This window comes from Ctenopharyngodon idella, chromosome 7 (assembly GCF_019924925.1).
Source record: "Ctenopharyngodon idella isolate HZGC_01 chromosome 7, HZGC01, whole genome shotgun sequence".
NCBI lineage: Eukaryota > Metazoa > Chordata > Actinopteri > Cypriniformes > Xenocyprididae > Ctenopharyngodon > Ctenopharyngodon idella.
Window position 1 is genome coordinate 8,021,157 of NC_067226.1, and position 19,129 is coordinate 8,040,285.

The following is a 19,129-nucleotide window of genomic DNA, read 5'->3' on the forward strand; positions in this document are numbered from 1 at the left end:
CTCCAAAGGTCTTATGGGTTTGGAACGACATGAGGGTGAGTAATTAATGACAGAACTTTCATTTTTGGGTGAACTAACCTTTTAAGCTTTTAGAGAACTCAATAGATTTAAAATACATTTTTATTTCAAGTTTAAATCTTAAAAAAATAGGTTTGCACTTAGAAAATGTACATTTGTGTATGTGATATTTAGCTATTGGACAGAAAATCTGATGAAAGCTGAAGAGCAGAATGATGTAATCAAAATCGTTCATCCACATTGGCGGAAGTGGAATGCTTGTATCTTCTAAATGCGAATTTTGTCATTATTTTGAAGCACACTAGCTCATGGATAACCTTAAGGCTAACATATCCATACTAAAACCTAAAATAAAATTCAATTTTGAGATCATGGGGACTTTAAACTCTATAAAGAATTCATTACATTATAGGCCTATAAGGGAAATTTATTTTGTAAAAGGAGTCCATGCTCGAACCTCAAAATGGATCTAGCCTACTTTTTATACCTCCTTTAGCCATTATTACTGCGGGTTAAACAATCATCTTCTTCTAGCACGTTCTTCACGTTTGTCGTTGTAGTCTCCTCCTCCGGAGGCCTGCGGAGTCCAGTGCGCGCTTAGTTCGCCCCTCTCAGCTCAGTCTGGAAATGCACTTCCGGTCGGTGTGACGTGGCTGACAGTGGAAAATATTTCAGCAGAGAAATCGGGAGTCTGTCTGCTGCAGTGCTCCAGCTGGTTCTAGACAGCAGTGCCTGGATGGCAGGGTCAAACTGGAGTGAAAACTGTAGGAATATCAGCAGGGTAAGATAAAACGGTTTTTATTTATCGCTGCAAATCTGGTCGACAGTGATTCTTTTTGAAAGCACGCAACTTTGTATCGAAATAGTCTGCAAGCAAAGTTGCTTTTATCGGAAACGTTATTGCAGCAACGTTGTGTTTTGTGAATTTCTGTGCATTGCCCATAAGTTTCACATAAACACTAACGGTTTTGCGTTCGGCCTTCGATTTTTCTGTTTTGATTAGTTTTGCAGCGAAACGCTGTAACGTGGCAAACTCTTTGAAAACTGTCGGAAAACGGTCTGGAATTTCTCGGGAATTTCACCGCTTCCTGAACTCGTGCACGTCCACTCCAAAGACCGTCCAAGCGTGCTGCTCCTATGTGAATGTTACTGATTGTACAGCATTTTTGTCCACGCAAAATGGCCATTATTAGTGACATTCACGACGGTTAAATCTAAAATTCATATATAATATATACAATAAAGGCAATTTAAACCCTTATATCAAGTTTCAGTATTGTATAAAGATGGAGACTGCTGAATTCATTTAGCCTCATTATTATTGGGCGATAGTTATTATAAACTGTCTGAAGAGATTGTGTTTGGCCTGGCTATAATGCATTATCTGATATAATGTTTTAAATGTTTAATTTCTATATAGTTTATATCCTCGTGTTGGCAGTAACTACCTAAAAAGGTGTGGTGTTTTGTGTGGGCTGTGACTCACATAGCCTTGGTCTTTTTGAACGACTGCCTTTTTATGTGGTGTATTCTGTTTATACTGTGTTTTTTGGGGGATGTGGATAGAAGTGGAGGCACTTAGTCACCTTATCCAGACCATTCAGTTTGTAGGTCAAGCCAGACTAATGGCTAATTCTCCATGGTTTCCCTATTCAAATGGGTTTTTAAAATGGCAGTTTTTGAATTATGAATAAAATATGGCTTTCATATTTTCAGACATAAAATTTTCTCAGTCATACTTGAATTTTGAAGCTGTGGTTAAAAAGTTGCTATATAAGAACAACAACAGATATCACATTTGTAAAGGTATTCGTATTCTTTCGATAGTTGCCGTGAGGATTTTTTTTTTTTTTTTTTAATGGCTTTAAAGAGTAATCTAAATAGTATTCAGAAATTCTGTCCATCCGACGGTAATAATTTCACAGATATAACTGAACCGGTCAAAAGGTTTAGGGTCTGTAAGATTTTTAAAAAGCAGTCTCTTATGCTCACCATGCACCGTATCTGACTTCTATTTTATTATATTTTAAAATGCAATTTATTCATGTTCTTTCAGAAATTTTGTGCATTTCTTATTATCCATGTTGTGTTTGTGCTGCTTAATAAAACATTAAGTGGAAACATTTTTTTTTCTAAAGTTTCTTTTTATATTTCAAAAGAACAGCATTTAATAGTGTTACAGTCACATTTGATCAAATTAATGTGTCCTTGCTGAATAATAATATTACTTCTTAATCTTACTGACCCCAAACTTTTGAACTGTAGTGTTTACAGAATAGAACATATTCCTGCTTGTGATGCTCTTGTTAAATTACAAAGTGGCTCAAACACAACACTGAAAATGTGTCACATATTTGATCCCACTGATAAGATAAACTAACTGGGTTGTACAATGTTTATTTCATCCGGATATAAGAAACCCTGAACATTATTAACTAATCTTTCCACTTCATGAAATTTTGTTTGAAGGCTCCTCTCTACCTTACAGCACCCCACATGTTTCTTCCAAGTGTTTTGCGGAGGTCTGGGCTGATGAGCGCAGGACCTGAGAAGCCCGTTTGGGCATTTGCTGTGCTGCTCCTTGTCGCCGCCCTACTGGCGTCATCCTTTGGTGGGAAGATGATGGCTCAGACTGCTGTGGCCCAGGCAAAGACTGCACCTGCAGGACCAGGACCGTGGTGCATTAAGGACCTTCTAGACCTCCAGTACCTGGATGAGCTGCTCTCCGTAGATAACCTAGACGTTTGGTTCTGCTCCCTCTTGGGATCGATTGCCATCGGACTCAGTGGTATCTTTCCGCTTTTAGTGATACCCATTGAAGCTGGAACAACTTTGAAAACTGAGGGTAAGGCACACTTATATGCTTGCAAGCTGTTTGTGATCTAGGCCTTTGTATGTAACCAGATCATTGTAACAGCTAATCTAGGATCAGGTTACATGCTAACCAGGTCAGGTTCATTGTTACAGTCAGAGCTGGGCCAGATATTCGCAGCAGTGTCCCAGTGCTGACTAATGGACAGGGATCTGTATTTTTGTGTCTTTTCTTTGTTTATTCCTTCAGGTGGAAAAGGTTTTCTTTTCTGGCCCTGTGCAGGTCATCTATAATTTGTGAGCAGAATGGGAAAAAATTAGATGATTGTTAAAATATTCTGGTCACACATCAGGCCTAGTGTGACAAACAGACATGTGTTTTGTTATTAATACAAGCAAGAGAGAATCTGCTTGTAGATTTAAGGCAGGGCTTTTGTGGCACTTCCTCCATTTAATTCAAGATCATGTTCTCCGTGGGATTTTTCCCTTTGCTGCTTTTGCCTGGTTCCGCAGTCTTTTGTTTTTTGTACCATGTTAAAGTAATTTCCCAGCCACAAAATAAACCACAGTTAGAATATAAAAAAAAAGTTTTAAAGGAGAACTAATAATGCAATAAGTTTAATCCTAAAATTGAAACTGTAAATTTCTTTTTATTTTATTTTATTTATTTATTTATTTATTTAAATAATAAAGGTTCCTCCTGCACTGTAAGCCCGAATAAGTTGGCAAAACTCAAAAAAATTGAGGCAATCGGTTGCCTCAATTTTTAAGTTAAGAAATTCAAAGTTTAAGTAAGCAGAACTGGCAGATTTTTTTTTTTTTGTACTCATAAATTAATTGTTTTTATAATGTTGAAATGTTTGAGTATACTAATTAATACATTTAACTTAAAATTTTCATGTAACTTCAATGTGAACATTTTTATTAGTGTGAACTTAGATAGCTAAAACAAGCTAATTCAGAAAATGTTAACAATAGCATGGTATAGCACTTGCTGTATGAGTGCAGAAATATAAAGCATTTAACATACCTGCTCTCAAACCAAGCCGCATACACCAATTGTCACCATGATGGTAACTCTCAAAAAACCCACATTAACTCTTCTAAATTTGCATAACAACATTAATCACTACTAAATCTCCTTCTTAACATTAATTTTGCACAAAACAACATTATATAACTTAATTTTAGCATTTACACTCCCTTTTGAGTGCCATGGGCAAAGCATGCTGGGAATTAGAAATCGGTTCAGTTAAATTTAAGTTCTTCTAAATTAAAAGAAATGCGTTCAGAAAACTCAACAATGAAACAGTTCAATTTACTTAAAATATATCAGTTCTGTGAACTTGAAAGAAAAAGAAAGTGCTAAATACTCAGAAAAGTTAATTTGACTGAACTAATTTGTTTAAGTTTGTCCTACTCAAAACAATTAATTATTTTGAGCGTTAGGGTTTACAGTGTGGTTATACTCCAGTTCCCAAGGTTAGGTAGCTGACGATGTGTAAGCAAAGCCCAAATATTTCATAGCTTACTCAGTTATGAGCTGTAGGCACATAAAAAAAAAAAAAAATAATAATAATAATAATAATAATAATAATAATGGTCAGAAAGACATTGCTGTTGAAGAGTTTTGTTTTTGATAGGAGACACAGAAAGTGCAGCAGTACATGCCAAATGCATGAGCAGACCTGAATGAATATTTCTCTTCTAGATTCCTTAAACGCAATGAAAACTGTATCGTTGGAATGATGAATAAAAATAAACAAACATTTGCCACTGTATACATGATATGATATAAATGATCTTGCAGAGCAAATATCCAACCATCACTGAAAATAATGTTGTGTGAGCATGCTTGACCTTCAAAAGAATTTGTTGAGCAATCACATCTTCTGCTACACCTGTCATGGCTTGTTCAAATAATTCTTGATGTAGTGGACGTTCAAGAGAAGAACCAACAGAACCATAATAGGAAATGCAAGAGAGGGAAAAAAAAAAAAAAATTGTGCTGCGCAGTAACATTATACAGTGAACAGGTTGGTCTATAAAGACCTTTGCAGAGGGCAATGCTGCTCAGTGAAACTTTTGTCTGCAATGATATCAGTCATGCAGAAATAGATCAGAGTCTGGCAGTGGATCCCAGTCAGGAAGCAGACAGGCTTAAGAGAAGGTCTGTTCGGACCTACCAGTGTAGAGTGCAATGGGCAGGAGAGTTGAGGGTTAGATGGAATTATAAGCAATTTAGGTGTGTCCTGTACCACAGAGACTCACCACATGATTTTGAAAGCAGTGGTGAATAATGGTGTTAGATATTTTAGGCCTGTTATATTCCCACAAACTCACTGCAAACATTTTATGGTTGCAAAACTAGCTTATTACAGCTTTGCAGCTTCAGAACCAAAGCTGAACAAAATAATTCTTAAAGACAGCGTTTCTCTTTCTGCCATCTACTTTATGTGAAGAATTTGCTGTGAAGGATTTATTTAATACAGCAAGATGCACATCAAGCATTTCTGGTATGTTTATGGAGTTGCGCTGATGCTTTCACACTGATTGCAGCTGGGTGTCAGAAGCTGAAGAAGCTGCTGAGTTTTGCCATTGGTGGTCTCCTAGGAGACGTGTTTCTCCACCTCCTTCCTGAAGCCTGGGCTTACACTTCCAGTCCTGGTGAGAATTCTCACATTATATTTAACATTTGCTGTTGTTCATGCATTAATCATCATCTGTGTGCTCTTTCTCTTTCTCAGTCTTTGAAATGGAAATCCCTTAGAAAACTATGCCTTTTTAACATTTTAACTAGCCCAGTAATGGACCCTTCACTACACCCCGTCCCCTTGGTAACTCTGGCGCAGTCTCTCATATTCACTATGGTACTGGAATCAATATGGAAAAATGGCACTAAGTAGCATTTACTTTGAAGCAAATGTTAGTGCCCTTATTGATCTTATGTCTTCATTTTTGGGATAACACTTCATTTTCAAGGCTAACACAGTGTAATTCAGAGCTTGCATTATCATTAAAAATAAAAAACACACAAAACTTCAATAAACTTCTGGTAGATAAGACCAAAAGCTTGTCAAATATTTTTAATAAAGGTTGGTCACTATACAGTACAGTTTTTAAGGTGGAGCCATTGTTTTTTTATTTTTTTATTTTTTTTATTTATTTAAAGTGTGTGTATATGTGTATATATGTATATATATATATATATATATATATATATATATATATATATATAAAATGAATTAATGTTTAAAATTATTTACTTTTATATTTTAGTATTAGTAGTTTTGTGCATTTACCATGTTTATTATTTTTTTTATATAAATTTTAGAAAATGTTATATATATATATAATATATAACATGTGTGTGTTGTTTTTTTTTAATATTTTTTTTTTTTTTCATTTTGCTTTAGTAATATTAATACTTGATGTATTTCAGTTAGTTTCCAAGGCAAACATTCTTATTTTCATCTAATGTTTATATTTTGTTTTATTTAATCTTTTCAATTACATAAATACTTTTTAATAGTTTTAGTTAACAATAACACTAGATGGAGTTTAGTGAAGTTTAATTTTTTAAAGTTTTTCTTAGATTTATATAGAAAAAGGCAAATTTCTCTTTTTCTCCCCCTTTTTGTGTTTGCGTATGCTGGATAGATGGGTCCCACAGACACTATCGTATGCAGGGTTTGTGGGTGATAGGTGGTCTGCTGTCCTTTTTGATCTTGGAGAAGATGTTCCCTGATGAAGATGGTGCCCCAGAGAGCAGAGCTGTCTGCCAAAAAGCCAAAGTAAGTTACATGTGCTTTTGCCCTCTGTCACTTCATTTCATTTCCTGCATTTTAACTATTTAGCAACTTCTTAGCCTATAATGTAGATCCATGCATGTTATATTGACATTATACACTACATATTCCAGCATTTTGAATCAGTTCAATTGATGGATAAAGTGGAACATTGCAGTTCTGAACCTCATGGGGGAGCCAAAGGATGATGATGATGGAGTTATGCACACAACAGACTCACAGACATTCATTATACATCCACTCAAGCTCCACCAAGCGTCCTGTAGTATACAATCAGAACACAGTCAGAATATTTATAATTCTCAGTTTATTTATTTATTTTTTAGTTCTGAGAATTTCCCCTTATTTAACTACAAAAGTCACAAGTACAACTATTGAAAAAATGTTTTACTGGCACCTTTTTCTTTTTTGGCACTGGCTAAAGAGTAAAGGTTTGTGGTCTCACAGGACCTTTGACTCCGCTTTCTTCCTGCTTCTTAAACAATATCCCAAGTGTTATAAATATTTGTAGAACATAGTGGATTTGTCTTTGAGTCTCCAGGAAAAGCTCAACAGGCTTTTGAATGAGTCTGAGCTTCTGCCTGGTTCATTTCAGCTCTTAATGCCAACTGCCACTATATATATATATATATTATATATACATATACATAATAAAATATACACAGTGTTGCTTGAAAGTTTGTGAGCCACTTGCAGAAAATGTGAATAATTTTAACAAAATAAGAGGGCATACAAAATGCATGCCTTTTTTTTTTTTTTTTCTTTCTTTTTTTTTCTTTTTTTTAGTACTGTCCTGGGTAAGATATTTTACATAAACAATGAATACAATGTTTACATAAAGTCCACAAGACAAAAAAATAGCTGTATTTATAAATATGACCCAAGTCAAAAGTTTATGAACCCTTGATTCTTAATACTGTGTGTGGTTACCTGGATGATCTACGACTGTTGTTTTGTTTTGTGATTGTTGCTCTTGAGTCCCTTGTTTGTCCCGAGCAGATAATCTGCCCAGCATTCTTCAGAGAAATCTTCCAGGTCCCGAAAATTCTTCAGTTTTCCAGCATCTTTTTTGTATTAGAACAATTTCCAGCAGTGACTGTATGATTTTGAGATCCATCTTTTCACACTGAAGACAACTGAGAGACTTAAACACATCAGTGAATGTTTGAACCTTTTTTAATGGTTGTGTTTGAGTCCCTCAGTTGTCCTCTGTATGATTCTCAGATCCATCTTTTCACGCTGTCACTGCTGGAAAGGGTTCAAATATGCAAAAGATGCTGGAAATATGAAGAATTTTCGGGACCTGGAGGATTTTTCTGAAAAATATTAGGCAGTTTAACTGTTCAGGACAAACAAGGGACTCATGAACAAACATCACAAAACAAAAAAACGGTCATAGATCATCCAGGTAACCACACACAGTATTAAGAATGAAGGGTTCACAAACTTTTGAGTGGGTTGTTTTTATAAATTCAGCAATTCATTTTTTTTTTTTTTTTTTTTTTTTGGTCTTGTGGACCATATGTAAACTTTTTTTTTTTTTTTTTATGTAAAATATCTTACTCAGGACAGTACTAAATAAAAAATAACACATATTGCATGATCCCTCTTATTTTGTTAAAATTATTCACATTTTCACAGATTCTGCAAGTGGTTCACAAACTTTCAAGCAGCTATATATATATATATATTACATAAAAAGATTTTATTTATTTATCATGGGGTGGGGGGGTGTCTTACAAGGGTACTTGTGAACTTACAAGGGTAAATAAAGAACTGGTTGTTTCAATAAGTACTGTACAGTGTTTCCTTTACTCTTTACTTTAAAAACTATGTGTGCCCTCTCTCTAAGAGCTCTTAGAGTACTTAGCTCAGTATTGCCGTCTAATCAGCCATTACCGTCTTAAACAGGGCGCATAGAATCTTTTATAACGTGAGATTTTGACCAAATGTTGATTTTTGGTAAAATGTTGCAACAATATGTTTTTTTTTTTTTTTTTTTTTTTTGTGAAAAATTAGTTTTGGACATTAGCTAATAAAAAATACATAAAAAAAAAAAAAAAAAAAAAAACGTAAAGTAACTACAAATGAGCATGTAAATTAAATATTTTTTTATAAATTTCTGTGCAGAGCATGCCCCCACCCCACGCTGCTTGGATCCTTGATATATAAATAAAATTCTTGTTTAAATGTGTTAATTTAAAGATTAAAATGTTTTGGTGAGCGCACACAGGGAGGGAATAATCCTGGCTGAATAATTGATGTTATAGGAATGTTGTGGAGTCTTGAATCATGAATCACAGTTCATATCGGACGGATATTCAAAATCCCAAGTCATGTCCTATTCACAGGACCATTCCTGGCATTCAAAAAGAACCCAAACCCTTTTACTCTGGGCTCATTTCAGCATATTGCATCAGTGCCAGTTAAACACACATATACACACACCTTTTCATTTTCCGGGCTCCACCCCAAGGAATATAGCAGCTTAAGGCCTTAAAATATTTGCTCTTAGATGCTTCCTAAGACAAATGAATAACCGTTTTGTTCCACTTACTTTCAAGTGTAGACATGACATGGCTTGCTTTGTGTCAACAAATAAATTTACATGTAAACCCATTTATAAATAAAATAACTATCACCCTTAGTGTGTCCATCTTTCCACCTTCTTCATGTTTGGTTCTTTTTGTCTGGTCTCTTTCTCGTTTTGTGGATTTTAGTTTGGTGTCGGGGCAGAATAATAGGCTGCACCGTTGAAGCTTTGTGCACTGTGCAACAAAAGAAATGTGCTTGGATGGATCAACTCTGTCACCTTTTTTTTTTTTTTTTTTTTTTTTTTTTTTTTTTTTTGAGGGAGTCTTGGGTGCCTTGGACATTCAAATCACACAAAACAGAAGAGCTTGCAGTGCCTGTGATGTAGATGTCCACTTTTTCCCACCCTCTGCCTGCCCTTCTAATTATAACTTTTAATTTGACTTGGATTATGACTTTTAGCTGTTTGTAAATGTCTATGTCTGAGTCTTCTGCCTTGCTTATGGGAGACCTGGGAGTGTGATTGATAGTGTGTGCTCTGTTTAGGTAGCTATAAATAGCGTCTAGCAGGAAGCAGCTGCCACCAGCGTTCCTTCAGTAGACAGACGGGCCGCAGAAGTCAGTCACGGTGCATAGAAACCACAGTTGAGAGTCCTTGCAGACTGTGGGCTAGAACAGGGAGGAAGCTTCTAGTTCTGTTATTACATTCTGAAATGCTTGTTGCTGTAGAAAATGATTTTCTCACAGTCAGCTTTTGTCAGCTATTTCTGTCTCAAAAAAACTGATGTGGAAAGACTCTTGAGTTTGGAGGCAGAAATATATTAAGATTTTTATTGACAAAAAAAAAACCTGAAATGCTTAGATTTTAGGCTTTGGATGTGAGCTAATGTGGAGCTAAACTGAGTGTTATTAGTCTGCTGAGGGGTTAGTCTGTTTAATTTGAGAATTAAAAGATTAGTTATAGTTATGTACAGAGTAGTGGTGTGCTGTGCATTCCCACAGACAAATTTGACATTTTCCTCTGTTTATAAAAATTGAAAATATGTTTATAGCAGAGTACTTGTAATGGAGCAGACAAACAGGCAGCATGAGGAGTAGAATTGTAAAAAAAAAAAAAAAAAAGTACTGTTTAAAAGTTTCTTTAAAGTTTTTGATACACGTCTTGATCAAAAATACATTAAAAACAGGAATATTGTGAAATAGTACAATTTACAATAATTGTTATATTTTAAAATGTGACTTATTCCTGTGATGGCAAAGCTGAATTTTTAGCATAATTACTCCTATCTTAAGTGTCACATGATCCTTCAGAAATCATTCTAATATGCTGATTTGCTGCTCAAGTAACATTTCTTATTAATGTTGAAAACAGTTGTGCTGCTTAATATTTTTGTGGAAAATGTGATCAATTTTACTGACACTTGATCAATTTAATACATCCATGCTAAATGAAAGTGTTCATTTCTTTTGAATGGTAGTGTACCTAGTCACTTGGTATCTGATTTAATCCCAGGTTTTATTTGAAGGTGGGAAAATTGTCTGTTTGCTCTTGAATGCTGTGAAATGAACCCAGATTTGTTAGAATGGCTTACTGTGGTGTTCTCTCTCTCCATACTAGTCCTCTTCATCAGATATGAGCAACGAGGTCTCTGTGTCCCCAAAAACAAATGGCATCTGCTCGAACAACAACTCCGACTCCAAGCCAAAGACTGACATCAGCCCTTACACAGAGCCAGAGAAAATAAAGGTAAGATGCACACACAAATCATGCCTTGTACACAATGAAAGGTTTAAGTGGTTATTAGATTATTAAATACAAGTACACCTAAATCATACAGCATTTGAAAAGTGTCTGTTATCTTGTCTCTTCCATTTACTGTATATGCAATTTTTCCTTATTTCTTCAGACAAGTGGTTATCTAAACCTTCTTGCTAACTGCATCGATAACTTCACTCATGGGCTGGCAGTGGCAGGAAGCTTCTTAGTAAGCCGGAAGGTAAGAGCAAACAGACCAATTCAGTGATTCAGCAGTACTACTAGAGACCTCACTAAAGTAATGCATGCTAAAGTAAATCAAATTGCTACTACGCAGTCTACTTGTGAATCACTAGTTGAACAAACTAGTTCATGTTTTTGCTCTGTGTAGAGCAGTTGGATGTCTAGTAAGGATGACTGTGTTATATAAATAGATTCAGTTACTGTTTTTAGTATGATTTGGCAACTTTTAAGCATTTTAAACCTTATATTTTATAGCATTTAAGAAGTTTTTTCCCATGATTCTTTTGAATCATTGCAAACAGTGAGATAGAGATGTTTGTGATGTGTGGTAATATTTATAGTGCAGCAGTATTTATATGGCTTATGTGAAGTTGAAGTCCAGGTGGAGAAGCATAAGGCTCCCAGCATGCGTGGGGAGGGAGTTTCAGAGGAAATGGACTTGGTGCAACATAAACCACCACACTTGCACATAAAAACACACTTTTACACATTTGCTCACTGGCCTGGACATAGATATTTGGCTGCAGAAATGCAAGGCAGAGTATTGATGGAGAACTGTGCCATTTTATGTTTTCTCTACCTCCCCCATAGCTTCTGTTGACATTCAGTTAAACATATGTGCCAAATAACGTTGTCTGGATTATGAAACATAATATGGCTTCACTGCCCTACCATGGTTCATTTAGAAAACATAGGGCATACTAAATAATTTGTTTATTCAGAGAACTTCACAATATCTCCCTTTACCTGTCCTAACAGGTTGGTTTCTTAACAACGTTCGCTATTTTGCTTCATGAGATCCCTCATGAGGTACGTATCTCAATATCTTTCTCTTCTTCTGTCTCTTGAGTTTCAGCCAAGTTATTGTTATTAAGAAGCAATGCATTTCATTTTTAGCTGATCGATAATAAATTATTATTATTATTATTATAGACTTGAATGACTCATTGCTCATTCTGAGAGTTACTGTACATGAATTGTCTCAGTGCTCTATAGTACTCAGTCAGTACTTAATAGTTTCTGTTGCTGTACATGCATTTCTGTCTTTATGGAAAGGTGGGCGATTTTGCCATTTTGCTGCGAGCAGGCTTTGACCGTTGGAAAGCCACTCGTATGCAGCTCTCTACAGCATTAGGGGGAGTCCTGGGGGCGTCTTTTGCTCTTTGCTCCCAATCACAGCATGGTGCAGGTGAGACATCTTGTAGTCTCAGACTATATATACACTACCATTCAAAAGTGTGGGTCAATAGGAATTTTTTTTTTTAAAGACATTAATACTTTTCTTCATCAATGATAGATTTCTTTAAATAACATATTACTGAAATCTTACCGACCCCAGACTTTTGAATGGTAGTGTATCTTTGATCGTTTCCAACTTTCTTCTGATGTTAGTGTTATTGTTTCCAATGTTGTTCTGCTTATTTATGACTTAAAGTGTTAGTTCACCCTAAAATTAAAATTCTGTTAATTACTCACCCTCATGTCTTTCCAAACCCGTAAGACTTTTGTTCATATTCAGAAAACAAACGAAGATCTTTTCAATTAAATCTGAGAGATTTCTGTCCCTCCATTAACTGCAACTAGAACTGACACTTATGAAAAAGTTCATAAAGTGATCAGAAAGCTAATCCTTATGAATTGAGTGGTTTAGTTAAAATTTTCTGAAGAGACTCGATCGCTTTTTATGATGAACAGATTTAATTTAAGCTTTTATTCGCATATAAACCTTGAGCAACGAACATAAAAACTCAACTGAACTTGAATGACTCGTGAGAACAAACCTCTTCCAGAAGCTCAAACGTGCCGCGTAACACACAAGAATGAAGCTCATTGGTTACGCAGCACGTCTTACAGGTTTGGAACGACATGAGGGTGAGTAATTAATGACAGAATTTTCATTTTGAGGTGAACTAACCCTTTAATGTAGGAATACCAAATCCCAGTACCAAATACCAAATTTGTTTGGGTATTCCACAAAATAAACATTTGATCATGTCATTCTAGACTATAAATATGGATCAGTTTGCTTATAAACGCACCTTATCAAACATATTCTTCAGTGTTTGTTCTGCTCATGTGTCTCTATAGAGAATGCCACTGCCTGGATCCTGCCCTTCACCTCAGGTGGCTTTATCTACATTGCCTTGGTCAATGTGGTACCTGATCTGCTACAGGAGACCAACCCTAGGTAAGTTCTACTTCCACTTTTTTTTTTTTTTTTTTTTTTTTTTTTTTTAAAACCTCTCACATGTGAAATACCTCTCGCACTTCACTTATCAAATTACACAATGTCCCCTGTTCCCACAGGAACTCCTTACTGCAGGTTCTGCTGTTGTTTTGTGGGATAGCAGTCATGGCTCTTCTCTCAGTCGTGATGGACTAGCCACAGGCGAGCACTGCTTTTATCAAGGGATGTTTAGACTGCCACGGAGCATTGGCTTATGGACAATTCACTCCACTGTTTCAGCTTTAAATAATTTAGACATTTTTGTCACCCCAAAGACAACGTGAGGAAAGACCAATGAAAGAAACAGCCTTGACAATCAAGTGTTTGAATCTTTGTCTGTGCGTGTGATTTTTAGCCTTATCCTTCAAACACCTCAAACCTTCTGTGTCCAGATTCAATTTAGACTGAACTCATGATGCCTTATAGGCTCCAGCTAAAACTGAAAGGAAACACAGGTTTATTCAAATGGTGCTCTGAAATAACAGTAGTTTTGGCTGAAATATGCCTTAAAATTTGCTCCTATTTTTTTCATTCTTGTTCATATTCATGTTCTTGTCTCGTCTCATTGACTTATGCTCAGTATGTTATTTCCCGTTGTCAGTATAGGTTACATCACTGTGATTTGCTTTAATTGTAAGTCATAGCATACTGCACATGCAGTTTCACAACAGGTCAACACATTCTTTATTAAGAGACAGTATACAGGCACATACACTTACATGATCAGATTTTTGATGGTCATCATCATTGCTTTTCTATAAAGCTGCTTCAATTTTATAAACGATTCTGTGGAAGTCTATACAAGCTCATTTCACGCTTCATTTGCTTAAGTTAAGACATACCACGCTTTGCATGAATGCATATTCCTCTTGCACATACATCACCGAACACACTCCCCCTGTCAAACACATTTGAAAATGCTCAACAGGCCTTATTTTCTTTTATTTTCTTACAGTATTTAGCCTTGTTACTGATTGTGTCCTGATAGCCACTACACTACTGCATTTTACTGATTTTTCTGTACAGTTCATTGTGGTCCTGGCGTTGCAATTCAGAGTCTAGAGTGATTTAGTCTAGAGAATTGACGGATCCATAAGCAGACAGTTCTTTTACTCGACTGATTTGGTGCCATTTCATACATTTCGATCAAATTTTAAAGAAAATAAAATGGTTGATAAATGGATTGCCTGTTTTGCCAGTTTTGTACATGGAATGTTGCTGAAAGAATGTTCTGAACGCATCACTTGGCAGGTCAGAACGGTCTTTGCCAAAATGTAAATATTTGAAAAGAGATTATATATATTTATTCTATTAACAGTCATGTTGAAAGAAAAATGTATAAATTTTAATACTTGAGTCCTCCCATTGTATAGTTGAAATAAAGAAATGTTACTGTTTGATTTAAACCGGTTATGTCTGATTTTTAATGTTTGAACTATGTGCAGCTTTCACTTGTAGGATCACCACTGCAATCCAGACCTATAGAAATTCTCTTTAGAAATGTATTTGTTAGTTCAGTTTAAATCCTAATCATTTGCTAACCTTCTAACCAAATGTGTATGCTGTTTACTGCTATAAAGATAAATAATGGATTATTGAAATTTCCAATCACTCTTATTCAATGAAAATAAATACAGAAATACTAAAAATGCATGTTATTGTGTCAATTATAACATGCAAAAAAAAGTTTAAATCAAAAAGCTATTTTGAAGAATGTTTGTAGTCAAACTGCATTGACTTCAATTTAAAAAAAAAAAAGCTATTATTAAAGGTGTAGTATGTAGGATTTCTGTCTGCTAGAGGCCTATTCAAAACAAAGGCGTAGCTTGATGATGCCAAGTTTGAGCACGTAATCTTGGGACATGTGGTCTTCACCTCAACGGATGGTGTAAAAGAATAGGGATAGGACTCGGGAAGAAATCATGTTCATGGATGCGATTATTAACGTTATTGTAGTAAGAAGCAGAGCAGGACCGAGTGTTGTGGGAGCTGAACGAGGCTGCTGGAGCGATTACACAACACAAGCCTCACGAGCAGTGGAACTTTTATTATGCCACAGTCACCGGTGCAGCTTCCACTTTTCCGGTCATGAGTATGAGGTAACGCAGCTCTGTTTATCATATTAGATACATTTGAGAGTGTTGAAAATGATGTTATAACGTTACTCTGTGCATTCGCTCGATGGCTGCTGTGAGACACACTGCAGTAAGATGGATTGATTTTAGAATATCATATTAAATGCTGGATGGCTTGTGTTGATAAATGGAATGCAATTCATTTTAAAACGTATTGTATGATGGAGAAAATTCTGTATTTTACTAAAAATAAAGCTGCATCTGATTATGCTATGTTAGCTACTTCACAAAATAGTGTTTTTCTCTGAGGCATGGTAAAGCATGGTACTGCAGTGATCAAGAAAATTCAAGAAAATTAGATTTAAACAATAAGACTAAACGTGTTGAGTTATATAACAACAATTAGTTTTCTGTCTATAAATATATCAAAACAGTTGTTCCCTTGTCTATTAAAACGTGTAATATATTAAAGCGTCTTTGTTGTTTCCATGGTTTTTACAAAATAAAGCCGGAACCCAAGGCAGACCCAGGGTTAATGCGGGTATTGCGCAACTGACAGGCGACTCCTCACACATCCTGGAGCCTTAGTTAAAATTGCAATTTTCTCACGATTTACAAATAGTTGGAAACATTTGGGATATTCTAAGTACTCAAGTGAACAAAATATATGACACTGACCTAGTGGTTTTTGGTTATTTTACTGCAAAAATCGTACATATTGCACCTTTAAAGTCAAACGAAGACAGATTTTTATTTTTAAAATTTAAAATACCTGCTTCGGTAGATTTTAGGGCCATGTTTTAATCAACATTATAAAACGGTTAGCTCCTGTCCTTGATTCTGATTGGTCAATAGCTGTGTTTTATTCATGATAAAACACAGCTATGACCGCTTCACCCAACGGTTCTGTGTATCACTACACAACACCCTTAGCAACCACTCTTAGCAATGTAAACCGTATGTTCTCAATTGATGTTGTTCATTGAAGCTTACTGTATTATGTAGAAGAGTATTGTGAGAAAGAGATTGATTGAGCAAGTTTATTACCTGCATTCAGATTTAGCATTTTCCTTCAAGTCAGTCCTATGTTCATAATAAAAAATCTGTTTAAATGTCCGATGTATTATCGTGTCCTTTTAACAGATAAGGGGTTTTCCTGTGACTGACAGCGCTAGTCAAAGAATTTGACAGTTTCACAATTCAGTCTTTTCAATGTAAAAGTCTTTGCTACTGACTGACACACTCATAAAGACAGTTTTTGCTGCCATCTAATGGCGTAATAATGTATCTTCTGTTGCTGTTCACGGTCAGGGACTATTTTTTCCGGCGGAAAGAAGGCTTTTAGTGAAAGTTGACTTCATGAAAGTTGCATTGATACATATTTTTGGCTTTGCGTCGAGCCTAACAACGCCCTTCAACCGTGACTTATTCACGATGCAGCACAGCCTCTCATACCTAATTGCTTACTTTAACCATTAATAGCTTTCTATTTAAGGTTTACTAAATTGCTAAAACATTTGTGATTATTTTTCTTTTATTATTTTTTAGATGCAGAACAATTTCGTAGATTGCTTCCTGTACTGTGGGAAATATCCACACGTTGAATTGATGCGTGTTGAGTGAGAGTGTTTTTCCTGCATCGAAACAGGACTTTTCTATTGAATTACAGTTAATGGACTCTAAATGACATTTAGCAGTTCTGGTTTGCGTGTCAGAATGTCTTTTCAGGCATATGCAGTACCTTCCTGAATGAGGGCACATAGGTTGCTCATGACCTGCTAAATTACCTCCTATTCCTTAGCTGTTACATGCCCATGCGAAGGAACCATTATGCCTAATGACTATCATGAGATGGCTGCCCTTACCATTGTAGATCCCCTACCATGTTTAACCATTAGCAAGCTATGTTTGTCCATGAGCTTTGACTTTTCACTACTGTTCTATGCTGATGCAGTTTGACTTGACAGCCATGTGGAGTTTATTTGCACATCTTTGGCGTCTATTTTGTCTCTGCAAGGTCTTTGCATTTTTTAAGTGCGAGATGTCATACTCACAAATGGCTTTTATTGCCTGCCGCTCCAAGTCGTGTATGTTCAAAGTAGTAGTTCTGCAACGGTGTCAGCTATGCCAAGATGCGTGCCACAAGCACATTTTTCTGCACAGTCTGAGTCTGAAATGTCATATGGGAATCAGGGGGTGGTATTGATTTTGTGTTCACACTTGTCCTATTTCAACACAGTCTGTTTGGCAAGAGACCGTTGCCATAACGACTAGCCTGTGGGTTGTCTTCCTTTGTCATCTGCCCTGACAGAGTCCAGTGTAGTTGTGGGAAACAGCCTGGAACTTTAGACAATGAGGTGCCGCTTTTTTTTATTCGAAAAGCCTTGTCCTTCAAAACGGCTTCTGATGGGCACCTAAACGTGGCTGCTTGTACTAACATGATTTGTTCTCCTGTATCTGGACCTGAACCTCCCACGCTTCTGAAGCTCCTCTCTGTGGGCCACCTCCATGGCAGGTGGCAAGTTAGTGCTGGTACAGTTCACACCAAGTATATTAATAAAAGAGTACACCTGATCATGTTGCAAATGGTAGGAAAGACAGAGAGGAGCAGTGAAGTAAAATAATGCGGGGAGAAACTAGAAGAAAAAGACTTGAAAGGACAGATGCAAAAGTTAGACAACATTTCACCCACTGTATGTGATGTGGAAGGCCAAATGTATATCAAAATGTTTTAATATATCACAGTAACACAAATACTTTCTCAGTTCTCATATGGGTTAAGATTTGTACTGTTGTATTTACTGCTGCTGGGACTGTTTCAGAAGACAAAGTCTGCTGTATGTGGGCAGGACACAGTGCTTCATTCTGAGAGTTTCCCTTGAGCAGTTTTCTGTTCAGGTTTGTTTACTTTCTCAATGTGCTAATATTTTAGTTTATTCCAGCAAACCCAAATGATAATGATTTTCTGCTCACTGTTTGGTAATATTTAACTCTGAGAAGGGAAATTGTGCTAATCTGTGTAAAAAAAAAAAAAAATGCTAACAGCAGCTTTTACTGTTTTATTATAGGCATTAGTTCTTAGGACATCTACATCATTTATTTATTTTTATAATTTTTTTGTTCTTTCAACATGATGCCTTTTTGGCCTTTATTTGCTGTAGAAATGTATTTAGAAATAAAAAAATGTTATTTTTTTTATTTTTTTTTTTTTTTTACAATTTATGAACAGAAATAGAATAATGAGACCCTGAACAAAGGGGGGTCAATATCAAAAGTCAGTATGTGGCCAGCAGCTGTTTTAATGGGTTAGTTCACCCCAAAAATGAATTAATTACTCACCCTCATGTCGTTCCAAGACCTTCGTTTATCTTCAGAACACAAATTAAGATATTTTGATGAAATCCGAGAGGTTTTTTTTATCCTCCATAGAAAGCAACATAATTACCACATTCAATGTCCAGAAAAGTAGTAAAGACATTGTTGCCTGCACTGTCTATACAACGTAAACAGCGCAGGAGAATGACAGGGGAGAGACGAAATTGTTGAATAAAGTCGTCATTTTTGTTTTGTTTTTGCACACAAAAAGTATTCTTGTCACTTCATAACATTAAGGTTGAACCACTGTAGTCACGTTGACTATTTTAACTATGTCTTTACT

General features: G+C 35.8%; 1 protein-coding gene across 2 annotated transcripts; it reads left to right on the forward strand.

Annotated features, from left to right (window-relative positions):
- The first annotated feature begins 587 nt into the window (after positions 1 to 587).
- Positions 588 to 14,802, forward strand: slc39a13 (solute carrier family 39 member 13). 2 transcript variants are annotated; one of them, XM_051901773.1, is made up of 10 exons: positions 588 to 799; positions 2,488 to 2,863; positions 5,389 to 5,496; positions 6,490 to 6,623; positions 10,789 to 10,917; positions 11,078 to 11,167; positions 11,929 to 11,979; positions 12,226 to 12,358; positions 13,258 to 13,357; positions 13,477 to 14,802. In XM_051901773.1, the coding sequence occupies exons 1-10, from the start codon at positions 755 to 757 to the stop codon at positions 13,550 to 13,552; spliced, it is 1,242 nt and encodes a 413-aa protein (XP_051757733.1). In that variant the 5' UTR covers positions 588 to 754; the 3' UTR covers positions 13,553 to 14,802. The 2 variants fall into 2 exon arrangements, with proteins under 2 accessions (XP_051757733.1, XP_051757734.1); XM_051901774.1 differs by having other exon boundaries at positions 591 to 799; positions 2,507 to 2,863.
- Positions 14,803 to 19,129: the final 4,327 nt, after the last annotated feature.